Consider the following 15,488-nt stretch of genomic DNA (forward strand, 5'->3'; position numbering starts at 1 on the left):
TGACTCCTTGCTTCTTGACCCTCGGACCCCTGACTTCGTGACTCCTTCCTTCTTGACCCTCGGACCCCTGACTTCGTGACTCCTTCCTTCTTGACCCTCGGACCCCTGACTTCGTGACTCCTTGCTTCTTGACCCTCGGACCCCTGACTTCGTGACTCCTTCCTTCTTGATCCTCGGACCCCTGACTTCTTGACCCCTTGCTTCTTGACCCTCGGACCCCTGACTTCGTGACTCCTTGCTTCTTGACCCTCGGACCCCTGACTTCGTGACTCCTTCCTTCTTGATCCTCGGACCCCTGACTTCTTGACCCCTTGCTTCTTGACCCTCGGACTCCTGCCTTCATGACTCCTTGCTTCTTGATCCTCAGACCCTTGAGTTCGTGACTCCTTGCTCCTTGCTCCTCGGACCCCTGACTTCGTGACTCCTTCCTTCTTGACCCTCAGACTCCTGACTTCTTGACCCCTTTCTTCTTGACCCTCAGACTCCTGCCTTCATGACTCCTTGCTTCTTGACCCTCGGACCCCTGACTTCGTGACTCCTTGCTTCTTGACCCTCGGACCCCTGACTTCGTGACTCCTTGCTTCTTGACCCTCGGACCCCTGACTTCGTGACTCCTTCCTTCTTGATCCTCGGACCCCTGACTTCTTGACCCCTTGCTTCTTGACCCTCGGACCCCTGACTTCGTGACTCCTTGCTCCTTGCTCCTCGGACCCCTGACTTCGTGACTCCTTCCTTCTTGACCCTCGTACCCCTGACTTCTTGACCCCTTTCTTCTTGACCCTCAGACTCCTGCGTTCATGACTCCTTGCTCCTTGCTCCTCGGACCTCTGACTTCGTGACTCCTTCCTTCTTGACCCTCGGACCCCTGACTTCTTGACCCCTTTCTTCTTGACCCTCAGACTCCTGCGTTCATGACTCCTTGCTCCTTGCTCCTCGGACCCCTGACTTCGTGACTCCTTGCTTCTTGACCCTCGGACTCTTGGCTTCCTGGCTCCTGGCTTCTGGGCCCCCATTCCTGCTCCCACCCCGCCATCTTGCCCCTGGTCCTGACGTCCCCAGCTGGGACTTTGATCGCCTGTGAACCGGACCGTGACAGCATTGTGCGCTGTTGCTGGCCTCTCCGCAGCCGCCGGGGCAGCGAGGCGTGCAGAAACCCTGCTGCCCCTCAGGGATGCTGTGTGGTCCGTTGCCAGGGAGACGCAGAATCTAGAACTCTGAGTGGCATCTCAGGTGAGAAGGATGCTCTGTGCAAGCGTGCCTCCAGCTTGTCCACAAGGCTGGCTGTGCTGGGGTGCGGGAGAAGAGGGGAAGGTGTTCAGAATGTGACCTTCTGGACCAGAGTGCCAGAGCTTCTGTATCATCTCACAGATTTGGCCCGGGAACCATAAATCCACTGATGGAGCAGCCTCCAGACAGTAAGGAGGAGGGGTGTGCTTTGAAGGTCAGAGAGAGGGAGGGAGGGAGGGAGAGAGAGAGAGAGAGAGAAAGAGAGAGAGAGAGAGAGAGAGATGGGATTGTGTCTGGAGAGAGGTGTCGTAGACACTGACGATGGTGATGAATTGAATTTGTATACTGCCCTATACCCGTAGATCTCAGGGCGGTTCATCACGTAAAATTGCAACAGCAAAATCACAAAATAAATAAGTAAGTACCTTGGGTTAAGGGACACAGGTGGTGCTGTGGGTTAAACCACAGAGCCTAGGACTAGCTGATCACAAGGTCGCGGTTCGAATCCCCGCAACACCCCGTTGCTCGGTCCCAGCTCCTGCCAACCTAGCAGTTCGAAAGCATGTCAAAGTGCAAGTAGATAAATAGGTACCACTCCGGCGGGAAGGTAAACGACGTTTCCGTGCGCTGCTCTGGTTCGCCAGAAGCGGCTTAGTCCTGCTGGCCACATGACCTGGAAGCTGTACGCCAGCTCCCTCGGCCAATAAAGCGAGATGAGTGCAAAACCCCAGAGTCGGCCACAACGGGACTTAACGGTCAGGGGTCCCTTTACCTTGGGTTAAGAACTTAATTCGTTCTGGAGGTCCGTTCTTAACCTGAAACTGTTCTTCACCTGAAGCACCACTTTAGCTAATGGGGCCTCCCACTGCTGCCACACCACAGCCGCACAATTTCTGTTCTCATCCTGAAGCAATGTTCTTAACCTGAGGTACTATTTCTGGGTTAGCGGAGTCTGTAACCTGAAGCGTCTGTAACCCAAGGTACCACTGTAATAAAAATAAGAACAAAGACAAGCCAGGAACACCCCTTTTCATAACACGTTTAAAAGGGCATCGGGTAGGCCAGAGGTCAGCAAGCTTTTTCAGCCGTGGGCCGGTCCACCGTCCCTCAGAACACGTGGTGGGCTGGACTATATTTTTTGGGGGGGAAAGAACGAATTTCTATGCCCCACAAATAACCCAGAGATGCATTTGAAATAAAAGCACACATTCTACTCATGTAAAAACACGCTGCTTCCCGGACCATCCGTGGGCCGGATTTAGAAGACGATTAGGTAGGGTAGGCCCAGATTTTGTCTTTCCTGCAGACTCAGAGCTGAAATGCTCTTTAAGTTTGTTTTGCACCTCTGAAAAGGTTTGTCTGCCGCCTCCAGCTGCTGTCGCATGATCTCTGCTGCCCCCTGCTGGACACAGTGGCAAATGCAGACATAGTCCTGGACTGCAGTTGGACAGTTATCCCTGTAGGATGCAGGTAGGGCCGGCACACTGTCTCAGGCGGCTGGATCAGTAGGGGCAGCAGATCTTTAACTCCCTCCCCCTTTGTTCCTGATGTAGGTCTTCACTCACCTTTCTTCCTTGGTGGCAAGGGCGGGGGGGGGGCAGGGACAAAATTTAATAATAGTAATAATAATAATAATAATAATAATAATAATAATAATAATAATAATAATTTATTTATACCCCGCTCATCTGGCTGAGTTTCCTCAGCCACTCTGGACGGCTTCCAATCAAGTGTTAAAAACAATACAGCATTAAATATTTAAAACTTCCCTGAACAGGGCTGCCTTCAGATGTCTTTTAAAGATAGGATAGCTGCTTATTTCCTTCACATCTGAAGGAAGGGCGGGCGCCACTACCGAGAAGGCCCTCTGCCTGGTTCCCTGTAACCTCACTTCTCTCAATGAGGGAACTGCCAGAAGGCCCTCGGAGCTGGACCTCAGTGTCCGGGCTGAACGATGGGGGTGGAGATGCTCCTTCAGGGATACTGGGCTGAGGCTGTTTAGGGCTTTCAGGGTCAGCACCAACACTTTGAATTGTGCTCAGAAACGTACTGGGAGCCAATGCAGATCTCTCAGAACCGGTGTTATGTGGTCCCGGCGGCCGCTCCCAGTCCCCAGTCTAGCTGCCGCTTTCTGGATTAGTTGTAGTTTCTGGGTCACCTTCAAAGGTATGCCTCAAGTAGAGCGCATTGCAGTAGTCCAAGCGGGAGATAACCAGAGCATGCACCACTCTGGCGAGACAGTGCGGGCAGGGAGGGTCTCATCCTGCGTACCATTTGGAGCTGGTAGACAGCCGCCCTGGACACAGAATTGACCTGCGCGTCCAAAATGACTCCCAGGCTGTGCACCTGGTCCTTCAGGGGCACAGGTACCCCATTCAGGACCAGGGAGTCCCCCAAATGAGGGGACCATTCAAGAGTTCCCCCCCATCCTGCACCCCTATGCCTGAGAGTTGCATCCAGCCCCCTCCTTGACAGGCCAAGGAATCGTGAATTGGGTGGCGCATAGGAAGCTAGGAAGCTGATTGGTCCTGTGCTATTGTTCCCCGTAACCCAGTGTTGTCTACCCTGGCAGGCAGCTGCTTCCAGGGTGTCAGGGCAGAAGGCCATCTGCAGATGCTCCTCCACTGAACTCAAGCCCTTACCCAAACAGGCACACCTGAAGATGCCTAATACTCAGCCGCCCATCATCACAGTGATCCATGCGACGGTCATCTCCAGGCTTGACTACTGTAATATGCTCTACGCGGGGCTGCCCTTGAAGCTGTCCCAGAAACTCCAGCGGGTGCAGAATGCTGCAGCGAGGCTCCTCACGGGGTCCCTGCCATGGGAGCATATTCACCCAGTGCTTTTCCAGCTGCACTGGCTCCCAGTGGAGTACAGGGTCAGATTTAAGGTGCTGCTTTTGACCTTTAAAGCCCTTCACGGCCTAGGACCCTCGTACCTACGGGACTGCCTCTCCCGGTCTGCCCCACGGAGAGCCTCAAGGTTCATAAATAGCAACACCCTAGAGGTCCTGGGCCCTAAGGAAGTCAGATTAGCCTCAGCCAGAGGCCTTTTCAACACTGGCCCCGACTTGGTGGAACGCTCTGTCTCATGAGACCAGGGCCCTGCGGGATCTGATCTCTTTCCACAGGGCCTGTAAGACAGAGTTGTTCCGCCTGGCCTTTGGCTTGGAGCCAGTTTGATTCCCTTCCTCTCTTCTTTTTCCTTTTTCCTTTCTCCTCCTGTGATGAGGCTGCATTTTAATATTTTATGTTGTATTTTAATCTTGTTTTTAAGTTGTATTCATTCAACTTGTTTTTATTATTGCTTGTTAGCCACCCTGAGCCCGGCCTTGGCTGGGGAGGGCGGGGTATAATTAAAAATTATTATTATTATTATTTATTATCTAGCTCAGTACTGTCTAAACTGACTGGCAGCAGCTGTCCAGGGTTTCTGGTGGGGAACCTGCCCAGTCTCACCTGTGGACTAAACCTGAGCTATGTCCCTTCCCAGATAGGAACGCGGGAATCAATGCTGAGTCCATGTAGCTCAGTATGGGCTGCTCGGACTGGCAGCAGCTCTCCACGGGGAGGAAAATACCTTGAGCCTTCTGTAGTTCGAGGCTGCCATCCTAGTTTAGGCTGAGAGGCAGAGACTGCCCCGGCCAGGTCACCACCGGCCAGGTGGATTTAAACCCCGGCCTCTCCCAGGAGGTCCGCGCGGGTGCTTCGAGTTTGCGTGCCGGGTGTTTGTGTGTGCCCAGTTGCGGACAAATGTGGGGCTGGGCTGTGGGTCCCGGCTGGTGCTCAGCTTGCTCGCCTACCGTTGGGTGTGCGTGCCAAGCGGACAACGCCGCCTGCTCCTTGGTGCGCGTCGATTCGAGCGCTTGCGCTTGGGAATAGCAGAGCTCGCCAGATGGGAATGCGCATTTCGAGCGCTGCGCGCGTGTCTGGGGGCATGTCTGAGTGCCGGGAGGTGGCGGAGAGCCACGCGCTGATGCTCCCCGGCTCGGGACATCTGCCAGGATGTGCGAGTGTATGCGCTGGCCCCCTGCAAAAGCACAGGCATGTGGGTGGCTCTGAAGTCGTGAGGTTTTAACCTTTGGCTAAAGAGCAGGCCTCGCCAGAAACGCCACGGCCGGGTGTCCATTTATGTGCGCGTTTTGCGCTTGGTTGCGCGCCCTCCACAGCGGTTACGCGCGCGGAGTGGCGAGCCGAAGACGCCCCCGATGTTTCCCGCTGGGCACCCGGGCGGCAAAAAGCTCGGCTGCGCGCTCCTGGGTACCGATTTCCAGCGCGCAACGGAAAGCATCTTTGGGTACCGGCGCGAGCGCGCCAAAGAGATGTCGCGTTTGGGTTGCGCCAGCCCGGGTTGTGAGGATGGGCTCCGGGTAGCGCCAGCCCCCTGTCTCTGTGTGTGCGCGCCTTCCGCCAGCCTGGGGGTGGGCCCTGTCTCCTCCCCCTCCTCCCCTCCCCCGCCTCCCCCGCCTCCTTCTTCCCCCTCCCCCTCCGTCTGCTTTTTCGCTCCAGAAACGGCCATGGAGGCAGCTGAGCTGCAGCTGCTTGGGAGGCGGACGGAGAGAGCAGGTCAGTGATGGGGGGGCGGGTTTGATGGAGAGGATGGGGGCGCAGCCCCAACTCCCGCAAGGACCCCCGCAACCCCCCTGCTCCCCTCCCCTCCCCTTGCGTCACCGCAGCCTTTCCGTTGCGTCCCCTCCATCCGTCTCCCTTCCAAGCGCCTTCACCTCTCCGGGGTCTCTCCTTCCTCTCCTCCTTCCCCGTTTTTTCCCCTTCTCTCTCTCCCCTCCCCCTCTCCACTTTCCACCTGTGGCTGCCCTTTCCCCCCACCCCCCCGTCCTGTGCAGCCCTCCCCCTCTGCGACCCTTCCCCACCCACCTCTCTCTTTGCAAAAAAATATAGAGTCACACCTTGCGCTGATGACACCACGGGCGGTGGTTATGTCATCCGGCGGGCGAGGAGGGTATGTGGTGGAAAGTCCAGTCACTTTGCTACCCGAGACCCTTTCCCCAAATTTACACCTCTGAGGAGTCCCGGCCCCGTTTGGAGAACAGGATTTGGGGGTAAACCGGTGGAGAAAAAGGAAAGCAAAACCCGAGTTTTCTGGAGAGTGTTTGGCGTAGGGGGAAATGGGTTCTCTGGAAATGAGGCTGAATTGTGTGTCTCTAAACACACACACACACACACACACACACACACACACACACACACACACACAGATGTTCTGGACGCTCCATCCTTGTGATCATTGAGGAGTTTGTCCGTTTTACTGCCCCCCTTCCCCGGTTCCATCTGAACTCCACCGCCTTGAAATTGTGTCTAAAAGAGCTGCAGTGAGAAACGGGCTTCTCTTTGTCCAAGGGGAATTGAATCTCTCTCTCCGCCCCCCCTCCAGCTGCCCACCCGATTTCTCCCCCCCCCAATTGACCCAGTTACATAACCCTCCAAGAAAGAAGCGAGAATGCAGTCTTCAGAGACTTGTGGGGTTGCGGAGGCCTTAGGAAGAATGTATCCCATAAGGGATACATGATGCGTTGGGTGGTCTGTGCCCCATAACAGAACCCCGGTGGGGCTAGGGGACTGGCCACCTCTCCCCACCCTCGCCCCAGATTGCCCCACTCTGCAGACACTGCAGCAGAAGTTAAAGGGACAGATACACGAAAGCCCTTCTTCAGGCAGTGCAGTTAACCTGTGGAACTCCCTCCCACAGGGATTTCAAAGGAGATTAGACAAATTCATGGAGGAGGAGAAGAGGGTTATAGAGGCAGCAATGCTTCTGAATATCAGCTGCGGGAGGGGGGGAGGGCTCTTGTGGTCGCATCCTGTTTGCGGGTTTCCCACAGGCATCTGGCTGACGGCCATGAGAAGAGAGTTCTTGACTCGATGGGCTGTTGGCCTGATCCAGCAGGCTTGTCTTGGAATCATTGAATTGGAGAGTTGAAAGGGAACCCCAGGGGTCATCTATTCCAACCCCCTGCAATGCAGGGATCTCAGCTAAAACATCCAGGACAGATGGACCAGGTGCGCAGCCTGGGAGTCATTTTGGCACAGGTCAGTTCTTGTCCAGGGCGGCTGTCTACCAGCTCCATCTGGTACGCAGGATGAGACCCTGCCTGGCCGCAGAGTGTCTCGCCACAGTGGTGCATGCTCTAGTTATCTCCCGCTTGGACTACTGCAATGCGCTCTATGTGGGGCTACCTTTGAAGGTGACCCGGAAACTACAACTAATCCAGAATGCGGCAGCTAGACTGGTGACTGGGAGCGGCTGCCGGGACCATATAACACCGGTCTTGAAAGATCTGCATTGGCTCCCAGTACATTTCCGAGCACAATTCAAAGTTGGACTACAGCTCCCATCACTCCCTGACTATTGGCCATGCTGGCTGGGGCTGATGGGAGTCAGTCACAATCCCCAACTTTGCCTCGGAAGGAGATCTCAAAGGTCATTCAGTCCAACCCCCTGCCGACACAAGAATCTTGTTGTTGAAGGTTCCCTGATGGACGGGCATCCAGACTTTGTTTTTACACCTCTAGTGAAGGAGACTTCATCACGGTCATGAAATGCACCCTAACGTTTAGCCAAAATAATAATAAAATATTAATATTATTATTACAGTGGTACCTCGGGTTACATACATTTCAGGTTACAGACTCCGCTAACCCAGAAATAGTACCTCAGGTTAAGAACTTTGCTTCAGGATCAGAACAGAAATCGCGTGGCAGCAGCAGGAGGCCCCATTAGCTAAAGTGGTGCTTCAGGTTAAGAACAGCTTCAGGTTAAGAACGGACCTCCGGAAGGAATTAAGTACGTAATCAGAGGTACCACTGTAATTATTATTTATACCCCTCCCATCTGGCTGAGTTTCCCCAGCCACTCTGGGCGGCTCCCAACTGAGTGTTAAAAACAATACAGCATTCAATGTTAAAAACTTCCCTAAACAGGGCTGCCTTCCGATGTCTTTTAAAAATAGGATAGCTACTTATTTCCTTCACATCTGATGGAAGGGCGTTCCACAGGGCGGGCGCCACCACCGAGAAGGCCCTCTGCCTGGTTCCCTGTAACTTGGCTTCTCGCAGCGAGGGAACCGCCAGAAGGCCCTTGGTGATGGATCTCAGTGTCCTGGCAGAACGATGGAGGTGGAGACGCTCCTTCAGGTATACTGGACCGAGGCCGTTTAGGGCTTTCAAGGTCAGCACCAACACTTTGAATTGTGCTCGGAAACGTACCCGGAGCCAATGCAGATCTCTCAGGACCGGTGTTATGTGGTCTCGGCGGCCGCTCCCAGTCACCAGTCTAGCTGCCGCATTCTGGATTAATTGCAGTTTCTGGGTCACCTTCAAAGGTAGCCCCACGTAGAGCGCATTGCAGTAGTCCAAACGGAAGATAACTGGATCCCCTTTCTTTTATTTCTAACCTTAAAATTGGGCCTGTGATGGAGCTGCTGCTCAGAGGTTTGCAGAACGGAGTGCAAATCCATAAGAAATTGTTGCTGATGCGTTAATTTATATAAAGCATAAAGCCAGGATAGCTTTGCAAGCGCAAAAACCAATTGCACGAATATTAAAATATAAACACCCATAATTAAAATGCACGATAAAGCAATTCTGTTAGAATTATTACAGTAGAGGCACCCATAATTAAAACAGGCAAGGAAGTAATTCCGTTAGAACAACACGGTAATTAAAACAGAAGTTTGGGTTGGAGAACTCGAGGGAAAAGCCTGCGTAAATGGAGGGGGTGATTTTAAAAGCCGGCAGAATGACAGTGTAGATGGGGAAGAGCAGTAGCTCAGAGGTTGAGCATCTGCAGAATGTTCCGAGTTCGATTCCTGACACCTCCAGGTAGGACTGAGAATGCCTTCAATCTGAAACTCAGACAATACTGGACTGGATGGACTAAGTGTCTAAGGCACCTTCCTGTTGCTGGAAACCCCAGGAGGGGAGGGGGGTGTTCTTATGGTCAGATCCTGCTTCCAGGTTTCTCCCCCTCCTGCTTCCAGCCAACAGAGGACACTGGGGTTATCCCCATATGGGATAGATCCCCATGTATATACTTTGTAACTAAGTCTGCCTTCAGGGATCCAACTGTGAACTGTTGATGTGAGTAAACTTCTTTTATATACTTTACACAAGATTGTGGCGTGTTTATTCTTTTAAGAGGGATATAAGGGACGCGGGTGGCACTGTGGGTTAAACCACAGAGCCTAGGACTTGCCGATCAGAAGGTCGGTGGTTCGAATCCCCGCGACGGGGTGAGCTCCTGTTGCTCGGTCCCTGCTCCTGCCAACCTAGCAGTTCGAAGGCACGTGAAACTGCAAGTAGATAAATAGGTACTGCTCCAGTAAGAAGGTAAATGGTGTTTCCGTGCGCTGCTCTGGTTCGCCAGAAGCGGCTTAGTCATGCTGGCCACATGACCCAGAAGCTGTATTCCAGCTCCCTCGGCCAGTAAAGCGAGATGAGCACCGCAACCCCAGAGTCGGTCACGACTGGACCTAATGGTCAGGGGTCTCTTTACCCTTACTTTAAGGGAACTTAGCAGGAACCTGATAGTGAGAGGCTTACACAAGCCTGCAACCAGTTATCCGCTGTGCGTTTAAAAGGGGAATGTAAAACTCTGCTAAGTAAAGGAACTTGCTAGCGCAAGTTAGGAAGGATATTAATAAACAATATATCCTCTCCTGCCTCTCTGAACGTTCCCACACATCTGCCTCCTGAAGTTCTGCTTGTCTGCCAGAAGATGGCGAAAGCTGCTTGTGTTAACATGGTGGGCGGCCGACTCTCCTTCCTTAGAGGTTTATAAGCAGAGGTTGGACGGCCAACTGCAAGGGATTCAGTACTCTCAGGGGGTTGGGATAGATGACCCCCGGGTGTCCCTCCAAACTCTACGATTCTCCTCTCCCGTTCTGCCTTTTGCTGACAGAGGCATGTTTCCTCCCAGGTGAGGTGGAGACCCCCAATGTCGAAATAAACGAGTTGGAGGAGGAAGATGAGGAAGATGAAGAAGAGGAGGAGGATGAGGACGACGAGGTGGAGGTCAGGAACTTGGACTCTTCGGACGACGAGAAAGAGCCGGACGAGGAGAAGCAGCTGGAGTTGAGAGCCCAGGTGATGCGTTTGCTGGACGAGCTGGAAGAAGTCCGGGAGGTGGCCCTCAAGCACGAAGGGGATTCCCTCGAATTGCAAGGTGGGTGTCTTGCCTCAGGGCTGCGGGGTCCCTGGAACCTGCCAATTTTTTCAGGTCGTTTCAGTTTCCTCCAGGCGACCCACCTGTGGAGCGATCTGCTTGCACAAATCTTATGTAGAAAGTTAGATCATATGTCTGCTCTTTGGTATGTGTTCGCACAGACTGGCTTATGGTTCTGAAAGTGGGTGGTAGCCCCCCCTGGGGGTCGGTGAGATTACCAGGTGGTCCCAAGGGGGCAAGGGAAAAAGCAGAGAGGAGGCCAGAAGTGTAAATGACGCTCAGGCTATGAAAAGTTGGATCAAGTCCATGCATTTTATGCCCATCATTAGAAGAAGAAGAAGAGTTTGGATTTGATATCCCGCCTTTCACTCCCCTTCAGGAGTCTCAAAGCAGCTAACATTCTCCTTTCCCTTCCTCCCCCACAACAAACACTCTGTGAGGTGAGAGGGGCTGAGAGACTTCAGAGAAGTGTGACTGGCCCAAGGTCACCCAGCAGCTGCATGTGGAGGAGCAGAGACGTGAACCCGGTTCCCCAGATTATGTGACTACCGCTCTTAACCACTATACCACACTGGCTCTAATTAAGTTGCTCTAATTAAGTTATCTCTCGCTTGGACTACTGCAATGCGCTCTGCGTGGGGCTACCTTTGAAGGGGAACCGGAAACTACAACTAATCCAGAATGCGGCACATTATTGTGAAAATCTGGACAGAAAAGTTGAGCCAATTTCTGCCTGGACACTGCTTTCATCTGCAGTATTCCGGGTATGTCTGGGAAATTCTGGATGTATGGGAAGCCTAACAAGGCGCCATCCAACCGCCTTAAGGACTCAACTCTGGATTTGTGTAGGAATTTCTCCTGAGCCTCTTCTTCCTCAGAATTTATCCCACAAGGCAGCGGGTAGAATTTAATACAGTGGCACTTTGGTTCTCAAACGCCTTGGTACTCAAACAGCTTGGAACCCAAGCACTGCAAACCCAGAAGTAAGTGTTCTGGTTTGCGAACTTTTTTCAGAAGCTGAACGTGCTCTGTTTTGAGTGCCGCACTTCCGTTTTGAGTGTTACGCTGAGGTCTGCATGTTTTTGCTATTTATTTTCTGTTTTTACAGCTTTTTTGTTTTGGTTTTGTCAGAAGCGGAGCTAGCTGCTCCAGCACATGGAGCGGCGCACATGCTGTGCTCCTGCGGGCAGGGCTAGCCGCCCATGGGGGCAGGGCAAGGGGCAAGTTTCCCAGGGGTGGTGGCGCACGTGGCGATTGTTACGAAAAAGGAGCAATGCAGCTGCGAGCTCCAGGTGGCTGGAATGCCAAACAGGATGTTGATGTTTTGGGACTGTACCGTGGAAACAAGGGACAGTCTATTCTGTGCACTGAGCACCGGATGTTAGCTCAGAGTGTCGCATGACCCTGTACTGGAAGTACATGGGTGGAGTTATTCGCTCTCTGCTGTTGGTGATGAGAGAGTACAGACACGATTTCTCTGTACTGCTGGAAAGACAGGAATAAAGGCATGTAAATACATTTCTGTCTGTCTCTTTCCCCTCCCTGGGAATGGGAGGGGTGAAGTGGTGTGTTCTTCTTCACGTTGAGAAGGATCGCCGATTCAGACCTCCCCTGGTCTTGCCGGGAGTCGCTGACAGGGAGGTCAACAAGGATTCAAGCTGGGCACCTGGAGGGTGGCCAATTCCTCTGGCTTTTGGCTTGAATCAACAGCGATGTCACCCACCCAGGGATGACACCTGGGGCGGATTGCACCCGCAGCACCCCCCCTTCCTCCGCCACTGGTTTTTGTGACTGTGTGGAACCCAGTTCAGCTACTGATTGATTGTGTGACTGCAGTACATTGTTTATTGCTTTCATTTTATGGATCAATGGTCTTGTTAGATAGTAAAATGCATGGTAATTTGCTGCTTTAGGGGTTGTATTTAAAAATCTGGAACGGATTAATCCGTTTTGCATGACTTTCTATGGGAAAGTGCACCTTGGTTTTGGAACGCTTTGGTTTTGGAACGGATTTCCGAAATGGATTAAGTTTGAGAACCAAGGTACCACTGTAAACGGTAAAGGTGTAGGCAGCTTTTAAGCAACATTGTGTAGGGACTGCCAAGCTCAGCCTTGGTTCCCCAGCCAGGAGGGACACGCCTGGTTTTGGAATGGACTTTCGGAACGGATTAAGTTTGAGAACCAAGGTACCACTGTAAATGGTAAAGGTGCAGGCAGCTTTTAAGCAACATTGTGCAGGGACTGCCAAGCTCAGCCTTGGTTCCCCAGCCAGGATTTCACTTTGCTTCTGTAACAGAAGCCAGGGTTTCAGAAAGACAGCTGTGCAACACAGAGGAGCCATAGCAAGGAAGGTGATCTGCAGGTTGCTTTTGAGAAGCTGAAGAGAGGGGGCTCCTGGCTTTTGAATTCGTGGCTGCCTCCTCAAAAGGGTCAACAATTTTTTCTGCTTTTTCTCTCTGCGGCAGGGTTGCTGGAAGACGAGAGACTTGCCAGTGCGCAGCAGGCCGAGACCTTCACGAAGCAGATTCAGAGACTCCAAGGTCAGTCCTGGCCTTGTGTGTGTGTGTGTGTGTGTATGTGTGTGTAATGAATTGATTTACTGATTTAATGCAATTTTATTTAGTGTGTAAATATGCCACATTTTCCCAAGCTGGGTTTCAAGGAGCTTCTGACATTTGAAAACTTTGCTAGAAAATAGTGGTAAGCCAAAGGAAAAAGGGATGGGGTTGGAGAAGGAAAAATAAAATGCAAGCTTAGGCATCTGTTCTTAACAGTTAAGGACTTCTTACTGGAACCAGCAGGGATGGGAGTGGTTCATGGAGCCCAGCGTGTTATAACTGTTTACAATTCTGAATTTTAAATTGTTATAACCTTCCCTGGGACCTCCTGGCAGAGAGCGTGGAATAAGTTTGATGCTGGTGGTGATAAATGCAAAGTAAGAAAAACAAGCTAGTTGAAAACGATAACCAAAAATGCGTCAAAGCACATTTAGAAGTAGAGTAAATACAATTTACTCTGACAGCAGCACAGGCATCAGCATTGTCTAGACATTAGTTTCCAAAGACCTGAACAGAAAGGTCTTAGTCTGTCGATGGAAAGATCACAAAGAGGGAGAAACTCTAACCTCTCCTCAATATGGGAGCAGCTGCGGAAAAGGCTCCGTCTCGTGTTGCTATCAGCCGTGTTTTTGAGGTCGAGAGGCTGAGAGGAGATTCTAAAGGGCATAAATGTGACCCCGTCACTGTTGCCAGGGTTTGATTTGGTCTAAAACTGCTCCGTTGAGTCTCGGAAGCCGTTTCCTCCTTCCGTAAGAGCTCAGGCAAATTGGTGGGGGACTTCATTGGTGTCAGAAGTGGGATATATCACTGGAGGGTGAGTGTCGCTTGCCCTTCCCCTTCCTTCCCACGGGAAGTGATCGTCAGCCCTTCTTTGGGTTCCCCCTCTAAGAGACGTCTAGAGCAGGGGTCAGCAAACTTTTTATTTCTTTTTTTTAAGTAAATTTTTATTGTTTTCCTTACATATTCTTTTCCAACAAACCATATTAATGCCATACATTCCCTTCGACTCTGCCGAGTCCAGTTCTGGGCACCACAGTTCAAGAAGGATACTGAGAAACTGGAACGTGTCCAGAGGAGGGCAACCAAAATGGTCAAAGGCCTGGAAACGATGCCTTATGAGGAACGGCTAAGGGAGCTGGGCATGTTTAGCCTGGAGAAGAGGAGGTTAAGGGGTGATATGATAGCCATGTTCAAATATATAAAAGGATGTCATATAGAGGAGGGAGAAAGGTTGTTTTCTGCTGCTCCAGAGAAGCGGACACGGAGCAATGGATCCAAACTACAAGAAAGAAGATTCCACCTAAACATTAGGAAGAACTTCCTGACAGTAAGAGCTGTTTGACAGTGGAATTTGCTGCCCAGGAGTGTGGTGGAGTCTCCTTCTTTGGAGGTCTTTAAGCAGAGGCTTGACAACCATATGTCAGGAGTGCTCTGATGGTGTTTCCTGCTTGGCAGGGGGTTGGACTCAATGGCCCTTGTGGTCTATTCCAACTCTATGATTCCATGATTCTATGATTCCCTGTTTGCAATTGGAATATTTAACCCCTTAATATCGCGCACATCATTCTCACAATAGTACTATTATACATTGAAGGTATTATGTCAATCCTGCTAGTGTCTTGACCTCTTTACAATTCTCCTTTAAATATTCAATAAATTTACTCCAGCTATTTTGGTATCTTTGGTCTTCCTGGTCCCGGATCCTTCCTGACAATTTGGCAAGTTCTGCGTATTCTGTCAACTTCACCTGCCACTCCTGGATGGTTGTTATGTCTTGTGTTTTCCATCTTTGGGCCAGGAGGGTTCTTGCGGCGGTTGTAGCATACATAAACAGATTTTGGTCTCCCATTTTGATTTCCATTCCTATTAAACCTAATAGACATGCTTCCGGTCTTTTGGGAAAAGTATACCTAAATATTTTTTTGAGTTCATTATAAATTGATTCCCAATTTTTTTAAACCTTATCACAGGTCCACCAGCAGCAAACTTTTTCATCAGGGGGCCGGTCCACTGTCCCTCAGACCTTGTGGGGGGCCGGACTATATTTTGAAAAATATAAATACTCTGCAAGCCGGTCCTGCAGCTGCCTCTGGACCTGGTCGCGAATTTAAGCTGCGCTTTAACTTTTCACTGTCGGAATTTGGGGGGGAACTGCGGCTTATATTTGGGGCCAATACGGTAATATTCTAGTGTAGATCATTTTGGCTTTGTAATTGATCTTCTGGCCCCATTCCAAATGCACAAGTGGGGTTGGGCTAGATGACCTTTGGGGATCCCAACCAGAACTCGGCAGTTCTGCAAAGGGTCTCCCCTTTGTCCCCGGATGCAGCCCCTCTCCTCCCGCAACACTTGGTTTCTTCCTCCCCAGTTCGCTCGCCGGCCTTTTGATGTATTTATATATATATATATATATATATATATATATATATATATATACACACACACAATAATATTTATTAATTTTCAATAGACATAACAAAAAAGAAAATATGCAACAACACAATAGAGAAGTGAAAAAGA

General features: G+C 51.2%; 1 protein-coding gene across 5 annotated transcripts in view; it reads left to right on the forward strand.

Moving 5' to 3' along the window:
* Positions 1-1,233: 1,233 nt before the first annotated feature.
* Positions 1,234-15,488, forward strand: part of CCDC136 (coiled-coil domain containing 136) — a 41,884-nt gene continuing 27,629 nt past the window's right edge. For 3 of the 5 annotated variants that reach the window (XM_053407054.1, XM_053407057.1, XM_053407055.1), the window contains exons 1-3: positions 5,724-5,795; positions 10,147-10,410; positions 12,876-12,950. In XM_053407054.1, the coding sequence (XP_053263029.1) occupies positions 5,747-5,795; positions 10,147-10,410; positions 12,876-12,950 (388 nt within the window). In that variant the 5' untranslated portion in view covers positions 5,724-5,746. Of the gene's footprint in view, positions 1,416-5,710; positions 5,796-10,146; positions 10,411-12,875; positions 12,951-15,488 lie in introns of those variants that run through there. The other 2 variants (XM_053407060.1, XM_053407056.1) reach the window with 2 other exon arrangements.

The sequence above is a fragment of the Podarcis raffonei genome, chromosome 10 (genome assembly GCF_027172205.1).
Source record: "Podarcis raffonei isolate rPodRaf1 chromosome 10, rPodRaf1.pri, whole genome shotgun sequence".
Lineage (NCBI taxonomy): Eukaryota > Metazoa > Chordata > Lepidosauria > Squamata > Lacertidae > Podarcis > Podarcis raffonei.